The sequence below is a fragment of the Manacus vitellinus genome, unplaced genomic scaffold, assembly GCF_001715985.3.
Source record: "Manacus vitellinus isolate BGI_N305 unplaced genomic scaffold, ASM171598v3 scaffold_6_pilon, whole genome shotgun sequence".
NCBI lineage: Eukaryota > Metazoa > Chordata > Aves > Passeriformes > Pipridae > Manacus > Manacus vitellinus.
In genome coordinates, this window is record NW_021940750.1 from 7840049 (window position 1) to 7861231 (window position 21183).

At 43.2% G+C, this 21183-nt stretch overlaps 1 protein-coding gene across 1 annotated transcript in view; it reads right to left on the minus strand.

The window, feature by feature from the left end:
* Nucleotides 1–2541: 2541 nt before the first annotated feature.
* TTC9 (tetratricopeptide repeat domain 9) overlaps nucleotides 2542–21183 on the minus strand; it is a 28217-nt gene continuing 9575 nt past the window's right edge. Inside the window, 2 exon segments of the mRNA XM_029964367.1 lie at nucleotides 2542–3696; nucleotides 8279–8461. Of these exon segments, the coding sequence (XP_029820227.1) occupies nucleotides 3617–3696; nucleotides 8279–8461 (263 nt within the window). The 3' untranslated portion in view covers nucleotides 2542–3616.

A 21183-nucleotide genomic window follows, 5' to 3' on the forward strand; every position in this document is an offset into this window, starting at 1 on the left:
TTTCTAATTAGACTGCAAGGCAGAACTGGCTACTATTGGGAGAGTACAGTCCAAAGGAGTTCTGGGGATTTTGGTGGCATTGCTACCATGTCTCTCCTTGCATGTGGAGGGTCCCCAACATGGAGTTTTGTCCACTTTCTCTCAGGCTCAATGTTATTGTGGAAACATACAAATGCTACACACTGTCAAAACAGTCTCTTGACTGTTTTCTTAGGTGACTTCCTTCTTCAGCTTGTGTTGGGAGTGTGCACTGCTTGCAGGTGCTCTGGGTGTCAAGGTATGTAGGGACAAGACTTTTCTGCAGAAAATAGGTTGTTGTGTAGTCCCTGAAGGCTCTCTGAGATCTGTTTCTTATGCACGTTCACAAACTTCCCTCTTTCTCCCACCCTTTGCAGTGCTCCTGAAGGGAAAGATGCTGAAAACTGAGGAGACTAGAGCCTGCTGTGCCTTTTTCATACTAATATATACATGGGATTGATGCAGTGACAGTATGTCAGTAAAGCCATTGTGAGGGCTAAAATTATTTCCAGACAAAATGACAGTCATGGACCTACATCTCCAGTGGCTGGAGAATGCCCTTTCTCTTACATTAAGGTCATGAATAACAAGCCTGCCCCTGCTTGTCTGAGCTTTCCTGGGGCAGAGACTGTTTGCATAGATGGTATCCTTTCCTCCTGTGTGGCCTGCAGGATGAATCCTCATTTCAGTCCTAATGAAGAGACACGTGGCTGTGGGATGAACTGTCATCAGCAATATGAAGTGGGGGAGAGTCACCTCTATTTGAAGTATTTGTGTGCTGTGATGTATTTAGGATATAGAGGACTGCATGCATCTGACAACCAGAATCTTATTAATTCTGTTTTATACAGTACCAGGTACACCTTACATGCAGCCAAGCACATCTCTGCCTAACCTTTATTTTCTGGTCTGGTTAAAACCACTTACAGAATTTCCCTCATTTGTCGTCTTTGTCTTTAAAGCAATTCTTTTCCTAGCAGCAGCTGTAGTGCCATTTATTGCTTAGACATCTGTAGTGATGGGCAGGGATGCTTGCTATTTCTGGTCCAGATGTATGAACCGTGGGCCATCTGAAGAAGGTGACTGTGCTGCCTCCAGGATACTGCCCTTTCCTTCACAGTCACTGCACACTGTGTTCCCAATTTTGGGAAGCAGCTGCCTTCCACCACCCACCAGAGGAACATGAACTTCTGGTACCATCTCAGCTGATATAAGTTTTACACAATTGATGTAGGTCTGCCTTATTTCAGAGACTTATATGCCACTTTAACATGATCTCTTCCCCACCTCTAATGTAAGCTGGATACGACTGGTTATGATAAAATACGACTTAAGTTTTTTCAGAGACAATGACAGAGATTTCGTAAAATCATAGAATCATACAATATCCTGAGCTGGAAGGGACTGACAAGGATCATTAAAGTCCAACTCCTGGCCGTGCACAGGACAACCCCAAAAATCACACCATGTGCCTAAGAGCATTGTCCATACACTTCTTGAACTCAGACAGGCTTGGTGCCATGACCATTTCCCTGGGGAGCCTGTTCCAGTCCCCAGCAACCCTCTGGTGAAAAACCTTTTCTTAATATCCAACTTAAACCTCCCCTGACACAGCTTTACACTATTTCTTCATGTCCTGTCACTGTTCACCACAGAGAAGAGATCAGTGCCTGCCCCTCTACTTCCCCTCAAGAGGAAGTTGTGGACTGCAATGAGGTCTCCCCTCCCCAGGCTGAACAGACCAAGTGACCTCAGCCACTCCTCATACAGCTTCCCCTCAAGGCCCTTTGCCATCTTTGCTGCCCTCCTTTGGACACTCTCTAAGAGCTTTGTATCCTTCTTATATTGTGGTGCCTAAAACTGCATATTCAAGACGAGGCTACACCAGTGCAGAGCAGAGCAGGACAATCCCCTCCCTCAACCGGCTGGTGATGCTGTGCCTGATGCCCCCCACAGCACACTGTTGGCTTATATTCAATTTGCCTTTTCTCTTGATGTTTCTTTAACAACTCCTTCAAATTTTGGCTGGAGAAAAGTGTGGCTAGATACCACAGCTGGAGTGTGGGATGCCACAGCCAACTGTCTGCAGACACGACGTCCAGTGGGACAAAAGCACACGGCACTTGGCTGAACTCTGTTCAGCTCTCTGTTTCAGCTTCCATGTTTCAGCTGAGGGCTGAGTTAAGGAACTCTGGGTATACTCACTTGACACTGACTGCCATGGGATGAAACCACTCATGTACGTCCTGCAACTGTAAATAGGTCTCTGTGGGTCACTGCTGCAGCAAGTCACATGGGAAATGTGTTTGTGGCCCTTACTGATCCCATTACTGGCAGCTTCAGAAAAGGACCTTTGAGCCAAGGAGCCTGAGCTCTTAGAAACAGTCAAACTGCTGGAGAAGGTCTAAACAGGCCCTATGGGCTGCTGAAATAGGCTCCAAAGCTCTTGGTCCTTCCCTGTTTGTCAGCACCATGTTCTCCTACAAGAGAAAAAAACAGGACACAGGAAGCACTAACACAAGGTGGCAGAATCAAGACCTCAATCCAATGTACTGATAATACTTAGCACTGTACATCACTGTACTGTTACTTACAAACATTAACTAATACATCCTCACAACACCCCTGCGAGGTAGGGAAGTATTTTTATCCCTAGTGTACAGATAGGGAAACTGAGGCACCAAGAGGCTAAGTCACTTGCCCAAGATCACACATCAAGGCATTGGCAGAGCCAAGGTAAAAATGAAGATATCCCTTGTTCTCCACCCCATGCTGCCCCACCACTAGGCAATGTTGTCTGTCTGGACACGGGGAACGCAACAGGTGCCTCTGAAAAGCAATGCCTGGACTTGTTGCCTATGAATAATTTTTATTTGCCTTTAATGGATTATTTCACAGTTTTTCCCTCACACTGTACACCATGCTTTCACAGTCCATTCAGCGCTCTGTGGTAGCCCACAGCCTTCTTCTCTGGCACCGGGACAGTTCTGCAGGGGGTTCATAGGGTGCTCTGTGCTTTCATTAAGAGGATGTTTAGAAACAGTTTTCATTGACATTAGACTGGGAGCACGTGAGCTCTCACTGGAGACCAACAACACACACTGGAGAAGCAGGCAGAGGGAACTGATGGTAAAAAGGCATTTGCTGTCCCCTGTGAAATGACCAGCGGCCCTCTTGGTTTCTTAGCTCTTCCAAGCTCCAGTGATCACTCAGATCGGAAACTCTTGGTCTCCAACCTGCCTGGTCAGGAAGTCGTTGTTCTTGAGGTTGCTTCCTTAATAGGTAACAGGCAGTCAGTTCCAGACCAGACAGGTCCCCCAGCATCGCCTACTCCAGGTGTGTGACGCTGTCTGGGAACAAGGCTGGCTGTAGCTGTTGTGCTCTTTTGCCACGGGGAAGGGGTATTACCATGGTTGGCAAGCAGCCATATGCAGCGTCTAAGTCTCTTTTTTTTCAAAACTGGTATTCAATGAAGAGTAAGGGAGAGTGGATGGATGAGGAGATGAGGATGAGGCAGAGCAAACAGGAAAATCCACCAAGTGAGCTTCTAGTAAGGAAATGTTCCCCCTTGGGCACTTCAACTGAAGCGACTTCATTTTCACAAAGCTTCCTTCTCTCTCTGGGAACATCTGCTGAGCTTCATCTCTGTCAGCTGGATGTATCGTATGACATTGGTATCTGCAGGGAAAGAACGCACACATACAGGTACAGTGGTTACACAACTCCCTGTGGAAGACAGACAGGATGCATCTTCATCCTTGGTACATCACTTGGGGAGCAGCACAGCTCCAGCGCTGTGTGCTGGAACAGTATCAGCTGAAAGGGGCTCTGAACCAAACCCTGAAGCTTTGGTTCTGGAGAACCTGGTCTGAGTTGTGCTCATAATTCCTGTTGGTCACAGTCTTGCCTCAGCTAGTTTTTACCTTCTCTCTGATTACTCTTGGTCAGTGCAATGGAACTTGCACAGCTGAAACTATCCAGGTTGTCCTCTCCTGTACTTGTGGAATGGCACCTCCATTGGCTTCCCTTCCTGCAGTGCCTGCATGCAAGCCCCTGAAGGTACATTCATGCTCTCTGCCTTTTCACTCTCATTCCATTTGCAATCTATTTTACTCCTTCCATGGTGAGTAGAATTGGGAAGAGCATCCTTCACATTCTCTTTGTACCCTTGCTTGCCTTAATTTTTCTATTTGGAAATATAAAAATGATGTGACACTATCTGACACCACAACACTATCTGCATTTTTGTCATATGCTGTATGCTGCATACCGCCTTGTGTCTGTCCTGTCTAATGAAGTTTCTAGGGGCAGAGAACCACTGATTCATCCCTGTAGAGAGCTATGAGATCCCAGCACCATGCAGGTGATAAGCTGAGCCCTCTTTTTCCTTCCAGCATTTCAGAGCATCAACACACCACACAGAACATGTGAGTTTTGTTTTACCTCCTGGCCTCAGCTGTAAGGGAACCTGTTCACCCTGAATCACAGGTTGATCTAAATGGGTATGTGCCTCCAGAGAGAGCCAATGATTCTGCAGTCGTGGCCAATCCCTTATCAAATCCTGTTGATTTCTAACATGAGGGTGACCTCCCACACATGCAGCACCCACATAGTGGCAAAAGCCACGTGGGACCAGAAGCAAGCAAAAACATAGCCACTTTCACTTCTGTATTGGCTGAAAAATGGTTCTTTGCTCAGAGCCTTGCTCAGACAGCCAACCAGAGCCAGCTTTGTCCATTTAATAGATCCTCAGAAACCAATCTGAACTGCACTGCAGTCCAATCAGAGGGCAATCTTGTCTCCTCCTCATCCAAACAGTGATGTGCTCCACCCCAGCTAGGGAATGAAGAAATTCACTTGAGGGGGCAGCCCTGAATTTTACACTTAAAATAAAATGGGTGCAGGTGGCAGGTGGCTGACTCACTCCCAGCTGTGTGAAGACAGGGCACACAGCCCAGCCAGGGTCCTGCTGTGCTACCCACGTCTCACTGCAGCCTCTCTGTCTGTGCCCTTCTAGGCTCTGGGCTGCACTCTGGGTACACATCCCTCCACCAAGGTGCATGCACTAAATGCCTGCCTGGTGCCGGTGAAAAGGAAAGGGATAACTGCGTGGGCTTGTCAGGAAATCCCACCTGTCTGGGCCCGCAGGGACTCGGCGCCTGGCAGAGGCAGCAGAAGTAGGGTCAGTGCATAATTGGGAAAGGAAAGGCTGCCAGCCCCCTTTAGCTTTCAGATAAGGTAGTGACTGCTGATGGCACAGCTTCACTTATCTGGGAGACTTCCACACGCCTGGAAAGCCAGGGGCAAAATAAGGTGTAGCCTGATAGATGGCGGGAGATGCTCCTATTGTGAGCTACTTATAAATCTCTCTAGCAGGTTTTGGCATGTTTTGCTTCATTTTTGAGGCCACTAGTTTACCAAGAAGAAATAATGAGATCAGCACTCTGTTTATAGAAGTGGAGCCTGATCTTTGTGAGGGTTTTTTCTACCAAATAGTATTGCACCATACTAGCTCTGCCTACGGAAGTATTTCAAAGTGTAAATGTTAATGAGGAGAAGACTCTCATCTCTCAGTGAAGAAGTGATCCCCTTTGGCTGATGTGGAAATAACAGGACAACTCAGATGAGAGGCTGGACCCATGCAAAGAGATACTGGCAAAGCTGCAATGGAAATATGTGTCCTGGCTCTTAGGACTGTGCCTGTGTCCCTCTGCAGTGTGGCCTAATGCCGTTTTAAAGGTCATTTCTGCTTCTCCTGTAGCTTCAAAGCCCAATTGCTTATCTTCTGTGCAGACACCATGGCCTGGGTTTTGTTCCCAGGACTTCTGATTTGCAGGAGTCCAGGAAAGCAGAGCCCCCAGTGCAGCCACAAGCCTGCCCCACACAGCACAGGAAACATCTTGTACAGGCAGCCCATGGGATGTCTGAAGGTGGGCTCTCAGCACAGGGCCAGCAGAGACCTGTATTTGATATTAGCTAATGGTCTGGTCCTGGTCCCAGTCCCAGTCAGTACCAGCTTTGACAATCTGCCCCAGTGTGAGAGGGCTGAGAAAGGCTTGCAGCAAGGTGCCTGTCTGGCTGCCTATCTTGCGCCAGCCTCTGCACACTGAGATCACAGAGGGCTCCATGCATACTTTACATGACTTAACAATAGCTTCCCTCTCCCTGAGTAAGGAGGGTTATACAATTATCTTGTGTTAGTTCCATCTGCTTTTGTGATTTTTGTCTGGAGGCAGAACAAGAAATCAGGCCCAACCCAACCTTCCTTTACCCTGGATAGATAGTAAATAGCCATAAGGGATCTGCTGTGCTGACAGCCCTTTAGAACAGTAAAACCCTTTGCTAACTAATTCCTCTTTACCATACAAAATCTCTCCCACCAAAGAGAATAACTACCAGTGATTTGTGCCAAAAACATTCCTTATTAGAAAAAAAAAAGAACACACAGAACATATCTGTAATAACAGACAAGTGCTTTTACCAGTGAGCCTAGTGAAACCTCAGATAAAGGAAAGCAATCACACTTTGCAGATGGAGATACTAAAACTGGAGACACTGACTTATTCCTGGTCACATAATAATTCTTGATAGTGTTACCTGATTTCTACTGCTGTGTTTTAACAGCCACATCCTTTCTTACTGTACATGCTCAATTCTTTCCCCCTGAATACCCTCCAAGTTTTCTATAATCATAAATAAAACAGTGAAACAACAGCCTTGAATGGTCTACAAATAACAGGAAAGAGTCTCTGATGCAGAGCTGAAGGCCAGAACTGGTTTTGTATACATAAAGGGTCTTTAGGGACACTTTCTGGTACATTTTTGTAGCAAGCATGGTATTTGAAGTTGTTGCTGTTGAATAAATTAGTATTTATTTCAAGAAGCAATGAGGAATACCAAATAAATAGTATCACGAGGGGGGGTGGGTAGAGAAGTACAGAAACATCTATTTAAAAAAATGGAAGCAAAGTGGTTCAGCTAAAAGTAATTTTTCACATCTGAGCCTAGTCAAAACCTCAAGGTTAGGATAACTTCTTATTTTCCACTGACTGTTTTTCTCTTGCATATGCTTCTCCATTTCCTGGTTCTGGCAGGGGCTGAAAGCAGAAGGGCACACTGTAAACTAAAATAGGCTAAACTGAGCTTTTAAACACGTTTGCTCTGGGAGTGTGGGGTGCACAGCTGTGCTGTCAGACTGCCCGGAGCCCATGGCCAAGCACAGCAGATGGGACCAAGCACCCTTATGGGAAGTGGAAGAGGAAGGAGATCCCAGCACACTCTCAAGCACACCCTCCCTGATGCTCCTCCAGGGCACAGCCACTGCAGGAGCCCTGCAGGGCCAATTCCTGTAGGATATCAAGCACAGCCAGCTCTGACAGCCTCCCTTATCACCTCTAGTTCAATGAATATCAGCTCCACCATGCTCTGCCAGGACCCAGGCTCGCTCCTGTTTCACACCCAGTTCTCCCTCTTTCCTCTCAGGTTCAGCTGAAGAGCCGTTCTGTGTGTTTTCTTTGCACGTGGCCTCCATTTTGCTTTCTTGTGATCCTTTAATTTTCCATAGTGCTGTTTTATGTCCCTATTACTATCTAAAAAAAACCCCATAACTCTGCCTCATGGCCTTCCACCTGCCTTCTGAGGCTGGGCAGGTTAGCATAAAGATGGTTGTTCTAGCAAGGTTAAGTTGTTTGGATATACAATTTCATTGCTGTCCCCAAATGAACTGTAAGGTTTTGACAGATGGATGACAGATACTTAACAGGCAATTGGCTGATTTCATGGCAAAAGTTGAAGCATCCTGATGACTGCTTTGTGGGTAAATGTCTGTCTCCTTGATCAAAGTATCTTTACTGAGATGATGGAAGGCACAGCTATTGAGGATTACAAATAGTCTCATGGCATTGCTAAGGGGAAAAAGCTTTTTCTCAGTGTCAGAAAATATAATGGTCAGGGTACACCCTTCCTCCATCCTGCTTTCTTCTTCAAAAATAAACTAGGTAGAATTCCCTCCACACCACATTCCAGTAATGCTGTCATCTTCCAGGTCATGCTGCAGCCTTGGCAATGGTTAATCTTTGGGCACTGCAACCTTGCTGCACTACCCAAGAGTGCCTGAAGGGGAGTGCAGCAAAGGATACACAGTGAGTCATGCTCATCCCTGTGGAAATCAACGCAATCAAGTCAGGGACAGACTAAGTCTCATGAAAAGGAATACAAAAGCACTCAGTGCAAAGCCACATCCCTGCTCCCCTCCCCATACCTGTTGGCTGGCGGGATCTTGCCTCTTTCAGGTAGTAGAGGGCCTTGTTGAAGTCACCCAGGTGGTAAAATGCCACTCCCGATCGATAGAGCGCCTTGAAGTTCTCACCCTCCTTCTGAAGCACTTTGAGGCAGTACTCCTTGACCCTCTCGTAATTCACCAGCTCGGCCTGGAGCAGGCAGGCTGCAGGGGATGGGTATGACAGGGAGACAGACAGACAGACAGACAGGAGAACATTAGTGCCTTATTTATCCCTGCTCCTGCAAACTGCGGGAGAAGAGAGCAGCTTAGGTGAGGGAAATGACTCAGCCCCATGATTCAGAAAGGGTGCAGTCATATGGATTGTTTGCCAAACCCTGCGATTGTTTGCAATTTAAATACCAATGCTTCTATTTTTGGCATTGCAAAGCAAAGGGATTGTGTTTACTCCTGGGACACACATACACACACACGCGTGCACACACACACAGACACAAAACTGGGGCAGAGAGGGAGAACATAAATGACCCTCTGCAGCTTTGGAATGCCACACAATCTCGTGGCAGTGGCTGGCTTCATTTGTAGTGACATTGCTTCTCAGACTGAGGGCTGCAGCTCCAAAATATACAAAAAGGCAGTCTAACTGTTATGTGACAAGAAAAAGGAGGATAAATTGGATCAAATTTTTTATATGGCTTAATCCAAGGCTGTTAGGTTTAAAAATAGTATGTAATTACCTTTTATCCAGGAGATCCTGTAGGGAGTTTTGCTATAGAAAACAAGGGGCTCTGCCCTGTTGGAATGTGTTGCCACCAAAAATAAGCCCATCTAGAGCTGCATTCCAAGGCAACTTTGGGATTGACACAATTTGGGGAAGGAAGGCAGAATGCCACTACAAGGATCAGTTCAGAGGCTGGCAGTGTCAAGTGCCAGGGCATGGAGAGAAATTTCCCATGGCAGGTGGTGTTACTCAGTGTGTCTCTGGCAAGGAGACTCACTGCTCCTGGAAATCCAAGTCATCACAGTTCAGGTGACACCAAAGAATAGCCAGATTTCACTTTTTGCATGGTAACTGCAGGTGAGAGGATATGATGCTGGGTCAAGAATATGATGCAGTTCTTGATCCTCTTCCCCTGCACCCCTGATGTAAGCCCTACACCCTCTCTGTATCTCACTTTACATTTCATGGACAGGAGGTTGCCTAGATGACCTCCTAAAATTCCTTCCAACATAAATTAGTCCAAAACTATGATCACTTAACATGGACAGAACACATTCCTAATCCAATTACACATTTAAAACTTAAAGACCTTACCAGGAACAATCATAAACAGGCTTTTACCAGCAGAGCACCGATGGTGCAGATGTGCTGAACAAGGACTGCACAACTAGCCCTACTGCTGGTACATTTGTTTGAGTGATGCAGCCATTAGTAACCAGAGCTTTGTCCCATTTGCTTTAATAATGGAATGTCAATATATTTTAACAGTTCCTGCCATTAATGTGCACACGTATTTCAAAAGATGGTTGCTTGCTATTTGATTGCCAGTTAAAAACCATGTATATTTTTAAAAGCTTAGCAGCATTTCTTTATCCAAAGTTTGTCCCTTCCTATTTGTCACACATTGTTTTTTCTTACTCTGTTTCTAATGAAGCTTGAAATGACTGTGCCTTGTTTTCCTTTATTTTTCAAAGCTATTAAAAAGATGGCTGCGTAAATTTACTACTGGCTTTACCACCCTGGAAAAAGGATTGCTTTGTTTATCTGCTGATCAGCAGCATGTACAGCAGTGGCAGTAGCTTTCTGCATACTGCCAATCTGAGCCAGCCTTTCACGTTCTGTGAAACTGCCTTTCGGAGCAATTAGGGGGTGGATTTCAGTCTCTCTGTTCATTTCTTACTTGGCATTTCCAGTTAGAGTCATAGAAATGCCTCTGTGAAAAATGACAGGCAGTTTATTCATATATATTAACTCAGTAATTCCATATTGGACTTGCCTCATGGACTGGTTTAAAAGAAAAGAAAAAGTCTCCCACATCCTGCTAATTCACAAACCAAAACGGGTTTCCAGATATCCAGCTGGGTTCTTTCTGTGACTCATACTCACAGTAAAGCTTCTGCAGGGCATCCCCACTAACTATGTACACGGTGAAGAGAAGTCAGTACCACATGGCTAGCAGGAGAGACGTATTTATCTGAACAGAGCGAGCAGATGGATGTGCAGGAAACAGTTCTGCTGGAAGATTTGGCCATTTGGAGACCCAGCATTGGAAACGGCTGTTGGAAATGAACCTGGAGGGAGTATCTCCCTTATAAATATTTAGACACGCATGTTTTCAGTTCTTGGTGGACTGAAATGATCTTAATCGACTGTGATCCAATGCAAATATTGAGGCTGTTAGTAATTCAGCTTTCAGAAATGGAAGAGACATTGAATTCTTGTACTTACTTCCTAATTCAGTCAGGGGAGAATTGTTTTGAAAATGTATTGTTTTCCTAAACAGACATGTGCAACTCTGGCTGGGAGTATTTGTTTACCTCACCAAACACTTTATCACCCTCCTTCTATGTTCATAATAGGCCCCCAGTGAATCCCTCTGAGGAACAGAGCTCACTGAGAAAGACGAAACCTAGAAGTTTCTTCAGATCCTCCTCCTACTTTCTCAAAACTCAGTGAGCTTGATTGTGCACTGCATCAGCTCTAGCAGCTCTTTGGTGATTAGAACGGTGCCGTTTACTTGCAGATGCAAACCTACAGTCATCCGTTCCCTGCAAGTCTCACAGTCATTGTAATACAGCATCTAGTGGCTACATCTCCCCAACTCAGAAATGTTGCTTGTCCTGCTTCCTGCAGTGTGTGATAGTTATCCACCGTATTTGGTTATCATTCGCAATTTGGCAGCTGATTTATTGTGTCAGGTTAAGCAATAAGTAACTTTTAATTTTTAAAACCATGTATGTCACGCAGTGCTGAAGAGTCCCCACCTGCTGTAAAATAAAATAAAATAAAATAAAATAAAATAAAATAGCCATCTTGCAACTACTGGGTAAAATGTACCATGGGAACAGGGAGGAGGTTAATGCTATTAGCTCCACAGGAAGGGCCCTGTCCATCACACTGCCCAAGTGACTGCTGATGTTTAAGCAAGGAAACAGGAAATTTGTCTGGTTTTCTTCACAAGAGGAACGTTAAGCCTAGATTTGTACATTTTAATTTGTGGATTCAAATCCATGCCAGCCAGCTCCATAAGCTGCAACAATTTGAGAGGTGCCATACCAATCTGGTACCAGTAGATAAGTGAGATAGTTTGTATATCCCTGCTCAGCACAAGGCTGGGCAAAACAAAGATTAAAGCACCTGCAGAGCCAAAATACATCTACACCTTTAACCTTTACCACCAGCTGTGGTTAGCAATGGTGGGAAGTTGTAACTAAAATCTTGGCAGTTGACGGGTTTGAATTCTATTTTATTCCACCCTGAAGTAATTTTGAATTCCAGAATATCTTTCAGGAAGCTATCTAGGCTTGACCGGTGCCAGCGAGAAAAGATCCATGACCACCCTTTTCTCTCAAAGGCTAATTACTTTAATTGTTTAAGAAACATCACTATATTTTTATCCTGATTTTTTTTTGTTTAGCTGCAATTAACTAGCCACACCTTTGCTACCCTGAAAAGCTTGTGTTTCCTTGTTGCATTGGTACTATCAGATTCTGATCAAGTCACTCCATTTTCTCTTTCTTAGCCCTTATAAAGAGGTGACTAGAGTCTCTTACTAAAAAAATACCCTTACTTTTCAGCTTTCCTCGCTTTTACAGCTGTTCTCTGAACCCGCAAAATAAAGTTCAACTGAAAGTGCTGTCATTTAGCATCTTATCACAGAAACCTCTTCTGTGTGAATACCTCTGCAGGTTACACAAATAGCTCAGTTTGGCCTGAACTTTTGGCTTCAAATTTTGGCTGAGCTAAGAACTAAGTCTGGGAGTAGCATGTCCAGGTTTTAACATAGAGATATTGAACAACAATATCAAGAGCCTTGCTCGCCTGGCAATTTTCTCCAAAGGGTAAATCTGCATGCCAGAACAATCGTCCAGACACTTTGTATACCAGTGGCTAAATTCCCATTATAGGCAAGGCTTGAGACCCGTCCATGTTAACAGAACACTTAAGCAAATGGGACAAATTGCTGTGCAAGCAGCATTAGCATATCCCTACCCTACGATCCTTCGGCTCAGCACACTGTGTTAGTCATAACAGGAATCCATTTGCTGTTGTTCTGGGAGATGAAAATGCCTTTGCCTTACAGGAGAATCTTGGGTTGCAAGTTAATGTTTCCCAAACTCCTGTCTTGTTTGCTGTTCGCTATCACTCAGGTAAGCTGGTCACACTGCCTATTTTTAAGATTGCCTTGTGCCTTCCACTGTAGGAGAGGGTAACTTGTAAATTGTTGGTTTTTAAGTTTATGGACTAAAATATTCCATGTGCGATATCTGCCTTTGATGTCTGCTTTTGGAAAATGTCAGCCAAGACAGTTCAGGTATTTTTGAAAAACAGGCTAGGGAAACATATCTCGTTAAAGATCTCTGGTGACTGTCTCTTTGGATGCATCTCATTCCCTCACTGTTTGGCTTTGCAAATGGAAATCTGGCAGATATTGCTTGTGTCAAGCAGGTGCCTTCTGTTATCCTCTTGGTAATCTATAGCTGGCCAACTGAAAATAAAACCCAGTATGGTACTGCATACCATAGAGATATGCTTTAGAATTTGGTACCCAAATCCTTTAAATATTTAGTCCACCCAGGTCACAATTTGATCTAGAAAAAGTGGGGATTTGGAAACTTTGAGAGCACAAAAATCCTCTTACTGGCTTACCGGTCCCAGGAATAAAGGAGAAAGTGGAAATCAAGTTTCACATATGACAGAAAGACAGATGCTTGCAAGAGGAAGAGACTGCAGCTGAGAGTAGTGTGGGGACAGAGGCACAGAAAGGGGTAGTGGTGAAAGGGAGTTGGGAGCTGAGGTCTATTGAGGAGGCAAGGTCTGGGCAGAGAAGTGGAATTAAGACTTTGGGACAAGGTGCTAAGGAAACACAGTGCAGCCAGCCTGGTGACCAAGAGGAGCATTTATAACACTGAAATCCAGGCAGAGGAAACCAGCTTCCCTAGCTATGTATGGCAGTAGCTCCTCTGGCAGATCACTTAACCCCAGTCACATTCCTGCTGTAATCACCTTTTTTCTCTGCTGGCTATACTCACCAAGGGATAGTAATCTGCAGTGCTGCAAGCCAGCCCTTGCAAATATCCCCTGGAGACTGGAGCAGGTGTCCTATACAAGAGCTAATGGCAAGTCATGTGGTTGAACCATTCTCATATATCCATGCAAAAGGGTCTGCATCCAAATGACCTTAGTTTTTTCCCACTCCTTAGAATGAAAAAAACAGCCTGTATTGATTTATTTGGTTGCAATGCAGAGAGAAGTAGCTAAACCTAGTACTGCTTAAACCTGAAGTGGATCTTCCCTCTTTACTGTATTTAATCTTGACTCAATCACTGAAGTTTAACAACCTGTGTGGATTGTTACTCTTTAGCAAGTGCTAGGTACTCCAGCCACTACAGACTCAATCTGTATTGCACAAACTGACAGTGTCATTCCCAGAAATAAGCACAGTTAAACTCTGCAAAATACTTTGCTTTCAGATATGATCTCACCTTAAGTGTAGCAGCCAGCAGCTCACTTAAAATATATTTAAATTGCAGGAAGATGGTGCATATTCTTGCTCTGGTTCTACTTTGGGAACATGATTAATGCTTTGATATTACTGCTTCAGGTTTTTATTCAGACATTTCATTAAGACCTTTATATATATATCATTGAACAGGCTTTGTTCTCATATCTAAGACTCAAATTAATTGGGCAGACTAGGAAAGTCCTGTACTTCAGAAGACCTCGCATCCTTCATGGTGATGCTCTTCCTCAGAAAAGAGAAAAGATGGTAGAGATAAGTTCTGGTTGAAGTATTTGGGAAGAGAAAGTATTGGACTATAACAACAATAACAACAAACCAGGAGGGGAAAAAAGGAAAAATATTTGTCTTGGAATAGACAGCAACCTTCTAACCATGCCACTAATGGATGTATCATTAATCTCTGTGTGCTGCAGACTGTGTAAATGGTGTTTACAAAAAGCACATGGAGCTTACAGTGTACACTGGAAGAATTAAAAGGAATACCATTACTACATGAGACTAAAAATGTAAGTCGTGTTAGTATTTTGAATATAATTAGCTTCTAAAATAAATCAGGTAATGTGACTCATAAGATGATGCTGAAAATGTAAAGGGTTATCTTAGTTTAAAAGTCACCTTGGACTTAAACTACTGTAATTTTAATGCACAACATAAAAATAACTAGCTATTTGAATACTTATCCAAATTTCTCTAAAGTTGAAGTTACTGATCCTGAGTCAGCAAGCTGCACAGCCTAGCTGTAAGAAGGCATAGCCCAATTTTTAACCTATGTTTGATCTTGTATTAAATTTTCAATACAGATTGGCACTAAAAGGAGCCATATAACATGCTCAGTGTAAGAAACCTGTGCCAAAGGAACAGAGTAAAGCATCCATATCTGCACAGAGCTCCACACATGCTGCGCCTTTCAAGAATGCAATGCAGCATTCCTCAAGAGGATGCTTAAAGCATCTTTTTTTCAGAGAAATGCTGCATGCAGTTTCACTACTAGACTCAGATACTAATTAGGATCTACAGTTTCCAAACAATCTCTTTCATTAAATATTTTTCTTCTTTCTCTATAGTCCAAGCTTGCAAACAAAGAGGATTTTCTGGCTTCTCACCAATAAAAAGCTAATTATAGACAGCTTGATAATGTCTGGCAATAATCTGATCAGCTGACTCCTAGTTCCCAGACAACCTTAATGGGATGAAAAGGGAATATCAAAATGATGGTAAAACTTTCCAGCCAGTGGCTCTCATTTATTCCTCTCCAGGTACCAAAAAGGTCTAAACATGCCCGTATGTTTCTGCTTACAAGGAAACGTGTGGAAAATTAAAATCCAAACTATATGACAGGTTTTCTCTCCCCATAGGGGGGGATTAATGCTAAATGAAGTGTGGATCCACAAATGTTTGGAGAGCCCAAAGTAAGCCACCTCTTCCAAACTGCCTTCCCCCTCTTCTCAGCCTGACTCTCAATTTGTAAACAGATACCAACTGTTCCTCCCCATCCTGCCATCCTGGCCATGCTTTCCTTACAATATGTAGCACGGTCTCTTTCAGTTCTCTGCTGCTCCTGAGTCCTTCATACCTCTTCCAGAAGAAGGACCCTGACTTCACCACTCCAATTAGCTTTTCTATGAGAGAGAGAGAGGCAATGGTAGTGACTGAAGTATGCTGGTGCTTCCACCATCGTACACATTAAAAGGTATTCAGTAGTTCTCAAAGGAGCTGCTGAGCCTGTGTGTCAGGCTTTCTGTGGCTGGTAGCCCACCCTAGGACTCTGCCTATTGCCTCCCTTTGGAATGCACAGGGCTGATAACAAGAAGATAAGTAACAGCTAATATGAGCTGCCAGAACACATCAGTTTAACTTCAGTCTGTGATAGGGTGATCAATATTGAAGGTAAAAGAGAAACAGTAGATATCTTGGCTTTTACGCTACTCAAATGACAAATTTTAGTGACATTTTCTCAAGCAGGTTGAAGGAGCACAGTCTCAATGAATAGACTTAACTTTGTTAACCAAATGAAAGGCAACATTAAGTAGGGTTCTGCACTGATCTGTCCTAGGCCCCATGGTATTTGACATTGTCAATAAAGACCTAAATGACAGACTGCAGACTTCTTGTCAATTTGCAGATAACACCTAGATGTGAGGAGCCGGTGTCTGCTGGAAGATATGGGTAAAGTTTCAAAGGATCCTCACAAATCGGTGGTGTCCTGATAAAAACAGGATGCAATTTGACAGGGGAAAGTTAAAAGTCCTACAGTTAGGCAGGAAAGCCCCCCACTGTGTAAGTACAGCAGGGGAACAGTTGGTTGGAGAACAATTCTGCTGAAAATCCACAGAAGGACCCTGACAATAACAAATGGTCCAGAGAGGACAGAATATAAGCCCTCAAGGAGACAGTGAGGGAAGAGAGGCTAACTCTGATCATCTACATAAAAAGAAAAAAACCCAACTCTAATGCAAAGAAGGGCATAACCAGGATGCTATCTGTTCTTCTTGTACTCAGGAAGTAAGAAGAGGGCTTACATATCCACTAGGAAAAACTTTATAGCGGTCAAGAGAAAGAAGCTTTGAAAGAGATTGCTTGGGAAAGTTGTTAAGGTTTCTAGATTTCCAAGTGTTTATGAACAGCGTAAGCAAAAGTTATCTGGGATATTGTCTTATCTGTACACTTGTACCACACATGGGTATGGATAGAAGGCTCTTGACAACTCTTCAGTCCCATTCTTGATTGTCCTGTAACACTCAGAGCATAAACAATCCTGAGTTGTCCTTGACAGCCACCATTTAGTGTGAATTCCTATCAGAAGGTCCTGCTGGAGGATGTCAGACCAACATCTTAGCAGGACACGTGAACAGGTGAGCATTTAAGTCAAAGCTGGCATGACTGCTAGCTTTTGCTATGTGTTTATATCCCCATATTTCAGAATTCTGTAGTTTTGAAGAGCACAGTTATTTAAAAGTGTTCATTATTTCTAAATTATGTTTCTTAAGCTACTTTTAAGGTAAGTTTGTGGTGATTTGTGCTTCTTTTTTTGTCATGAATCCAGTGATACAATACTGCAGTTTTCCTTCAGAGGGCCAAAGCTTTGAGAAGCAAGGAATTTCAGCCAACTTTTCATCTGATCCCCATAGCTTCTGTTTCAAAAGGGTATTTTGACCTAACACTTTCTGTAGTTACTGGTCCTTCAAAATAAAACCAGAGGCTTACTGAAAATTCTTAGCTGTGGTAATATTAAAGCAGTAGTTGAAACCTAGATGTCATGCAAACAAGAATTGTTGTCTGAAGCCAAAATCTGCCTTCAGCTGTGTACCAGCAAATCTCTATTCTACCAAACTAAAGAGCTTCACATAGAGATGATCTTCATGTGAAGAAGATCATCTTCTAATATGCATGCCTTTGTTTTTTTCCCAGAGGTAGGAGCAAAGTCCTATCAAAGCACTGGTGGAGCAAGAGTTTCAGTCAGCTTTTAACTACTAAATAATTTTGATTCTATAAATACTAGCTCCTACTGTAGCCACATTAGAAGAGACGGAAGTTCCTTCTGTTTGTTTTTGCCAAGGCTGCTATTGTTGATTTCTCAGGTTAAATACCCTGGAGGTTTCCTCCTCTCTGACTTATCTAGTAGTCTTTGACCTGTCTTTATCTTTTAAAATCAGTACTCATCTAGTCTAGTCCAGTCCAGTCAATTACAAATGCTTGGCCTTCGGATCTGTTCCAGTTGCTATTTATTCCAGTGCCTCTTCTTTGCTGTTTGCTTTTGCTCACCTCGTGTTGCTTTACTCTCTCACTGTGGTACCTTCTCTACATCGTACCTTTTCCTCCTCTGGCCTCCTGTTGCTATTGATATCCACTGAAGGAATCTTGTCTCTTGAGTTGTTTTCACAAGAGAAAAGTACATAGAATTTTATCAGTGATCAGCAACACCAGACAACCATCTAGTAAGTGTCTGGCATTCATCAGCAGTCCCACTCCAAGAAGTGCCATCATTCTCACCAGAACATATTAAACAGGGAAATCAAGTGGATGAATGGAAGGATGGTGGTTTTTTTAAACCCATCTGAGACAAGGAGGCAATTTCTGTAAATAGGGAGGCACTTTGGAAGAAATGGTGGATTTCAAGCTGCCTTTTCTACTGAAGAGAAAAGCATCCTTTGCTCACAGTGGTTCAAATTAACTGACAACAGTACTGTGAAATGCAGCTGGAACAGCTTGAAGACTCCCAAATGAAGTCACAGACAGTTGTGTGTGCCATGATTGCCTCAAGTCTGGTTTCCTGCAGCATGCTCAATCTGGGATGAAAGCTAGCACTTTATCCTGTACTACAAGCCACAATGACATGGCTGCATAACATCTGTGTGCTGTGCCCTGTGGTGGCTCACAGTTCACCTCCCAGGACACATGAAAGAGCTGACCACTGCAGAGTCTGCTAAGGGGAGGAAAGCAGGCTTGCCCTGGGGCCACCTCTTTGTATATTCGTACCATGTATAATTGATAGGGACTGAAATGCTTTTAGTTTTGTCTTGAACGCTCCCTAGCTGAAAAGAATCATCTGGCAACATGGAGATGTCAAATGAGGAGGAGCATTTCCTTCATTAAATTAATTACTAATTCACATGTTTTATCCAGGTCCAGTGTAGCCCAAAGCCTTTCCCTTTTAATGATGTTTTGAAACAGAGAGAAACCTTTATGGCCTCTGTGGGAGGGATGGAGAGGAGAACAACTGACAGAATCAAAAAGGCAAGGATGCCCAAGTCAACTGTTTTCTAAATAACTGAAGAGGGAGAGGTGTAAAACAAAGGTCTCAAACTTATTTTCCTTAAAAATGCATGAAAGAAACTTACAGAGAAGAGTGGTTTGTCAGCAACAGCGAACTAACCCTGGCTGTGCCAGGCTGTCATCTGCCTGAGCTTTGACAGGGAGTTTAAGCGTCACCCTTTCACGTAGTTGGCCCTCTAGTGTCCCTACCTCCTCCCTGTCCTCCATTTATATCATACGAACTTTGTATCAGTGACACATCAAATCTAGTTGGCCAACAGGTTTGAAAGTTACTGAGAGGGGACTGACAGGCAGACTGCAGAAAACATACATGCTTATGACTAATTTCCTTTGGAAATCAGGATGAAAACAAATAAACTAAAGACCAGAGGGATTATTCAGTATATTATTTACTTGAAAAAGTAAGGGTTTGAACTGTGCAGGAGCATAAGCCAGAACTCTAATAAGATGTCTGCTCTTTAATATAAGCTGTGGCAAAGTGCTTCAGGTAAAGATCTCAGATCACTCCCAAAGTGTTCATAAATCATGTCCGTGCAATGCATTGTTGGCAGTGGAAGAACGAGGTAGGAGTATGTGTCTGACTTGGGGTAACCTCCACCTCAAATAGAGAGGCTGTTTTCAGGCACTATGAACACTGGAATTATTATACTGAATCAGTAGAATTCTCTGTCTTGACTGTAGCTTTTTGGTTAAGTTAAGGAAGGTGAAGATACAGTATAAGAATTATATGATGGCTAAAGAGACTGAAATGGGTTCTGTTGACAAGCATATTGGTCTGCAAAGAGATCACTAGTAGAATACCTCAGAAATTAATTTCAGAATGGAGCTTGTTTAGTGCTTTATAATAACCCTATGTAAAAGTCAGAGTGACCTACTGACTGTCAAGTTCAAAGATACTGTCAAAAGGGATGAGGATGACAGTGTGATATAAAAAGAACTACATGACCTGGTACACAGCAATAAATTCATTTGGGATGGAATTTGGTAATACAAAATTTAAGACTGTGCTGTTTGGGACTACTAAGAATTTGTGAGGAAACAACCAAAGAGAAAAAGGATGTGAATATGCTATCGGATCACAGAATGAGTCACTTATGTGACATGGCCATGGACAGGGAAATGAAAATCTCTGAGAAGTTTATTCAAAAATTCAAACCAGTTAGCAGTGCCTCTCAAGCATGAAAATGTAATATTTGCTTTACCGTTTTTATCCTATTTAATAGGGCAGTGAGTGTTCTGATTAGTTATATGTCTAAGCCTTCTTTTCTAACCTTATTAGGTTCTTTAACTCCATGATACTTTCTGGCACTGTACTCCCAAGTTAATCAGACCTGAGGTTTAAAAATTACTTTGTATTAATCTATTAATTTAATTTACCACCCCACCCCATGAGCAAAGCTCCTAAGCTGTCTCAGTTTGAGTTCCATCACAGTTGTTAGAGAATGTAAAAAGGAGAATGAATCCATTTGCTTTTTATTTCCAGTATAGGTGAGGATCTTATGCTGCTCTGGTTTCCTTGCAACATGAACACACTACTGTGTCTTGAGGAATTAATCACTGAAAAGCATTTAAGAGGATAGTAATCTGGGATTTGAATTATCCTAGTATTAAAAATATATGGTGACTAAAGGAGTTGAGGCTTAACTTTGCACCACAGTGTTTGATGAGAGAATCATTGCTATAGGCATGGTGCAGAAATTTTGATTTGATTCCTTTTGAATCACAAGAAAAAAAGTGCCTTTGCAGAACAATAGCTAGGGTTAACTTATGGTTTTCCAGAGTGTCCTAACAGACTCCTTCTCTCATTCTCTGACCTCGGATTCTGTAAGATCAACTGGGTGGGGTGATGCCTCTGTGGGCAGCTTCTGTTTGGGAGAGGCTATGGCCATTGCATGGATTTATTCTCTGAAAGTGTAGATGAAACAAAATCTTTCTGCCCTCTCCCTCTCTGGGAGCAAAACTAAAGCAGAGGAATGTGAATTCTCTCAGCTTCTTCCCTGCAGCTGGTTGAAAGATCGTTCTTTATATCATAAAGATGCTTTCCATTTCAGGCTGAATTTCTGGATTATATGGTGACTGCAGGGATAACACAGCACACCGGAGGTAGATGTTTGTTAGTCACATTGGTCCAGGAATAGACAAAGGGAGCACTAAAAGTCTGACGTAATTTTTCCAGTCCCAGACACTTCCTCTGCTTTTAGTTTGCTTCGGGGAATAAATTTCCTCTCCCATACACTACAGTGGGGAATATGCAGGGCAAGGATACCCCACTGCTTGTTTTGTATTCTCCTCTCCTTCTTCTTCAAGTAGCAGTAAACAGCTCTGCTGTCTGGAGTTAAGTTTTCAAGTTGGAAAAGGCCAAAGATAAGCAGCATGCAACCGGGCTGATCTGAAATCAGTCTTTACATT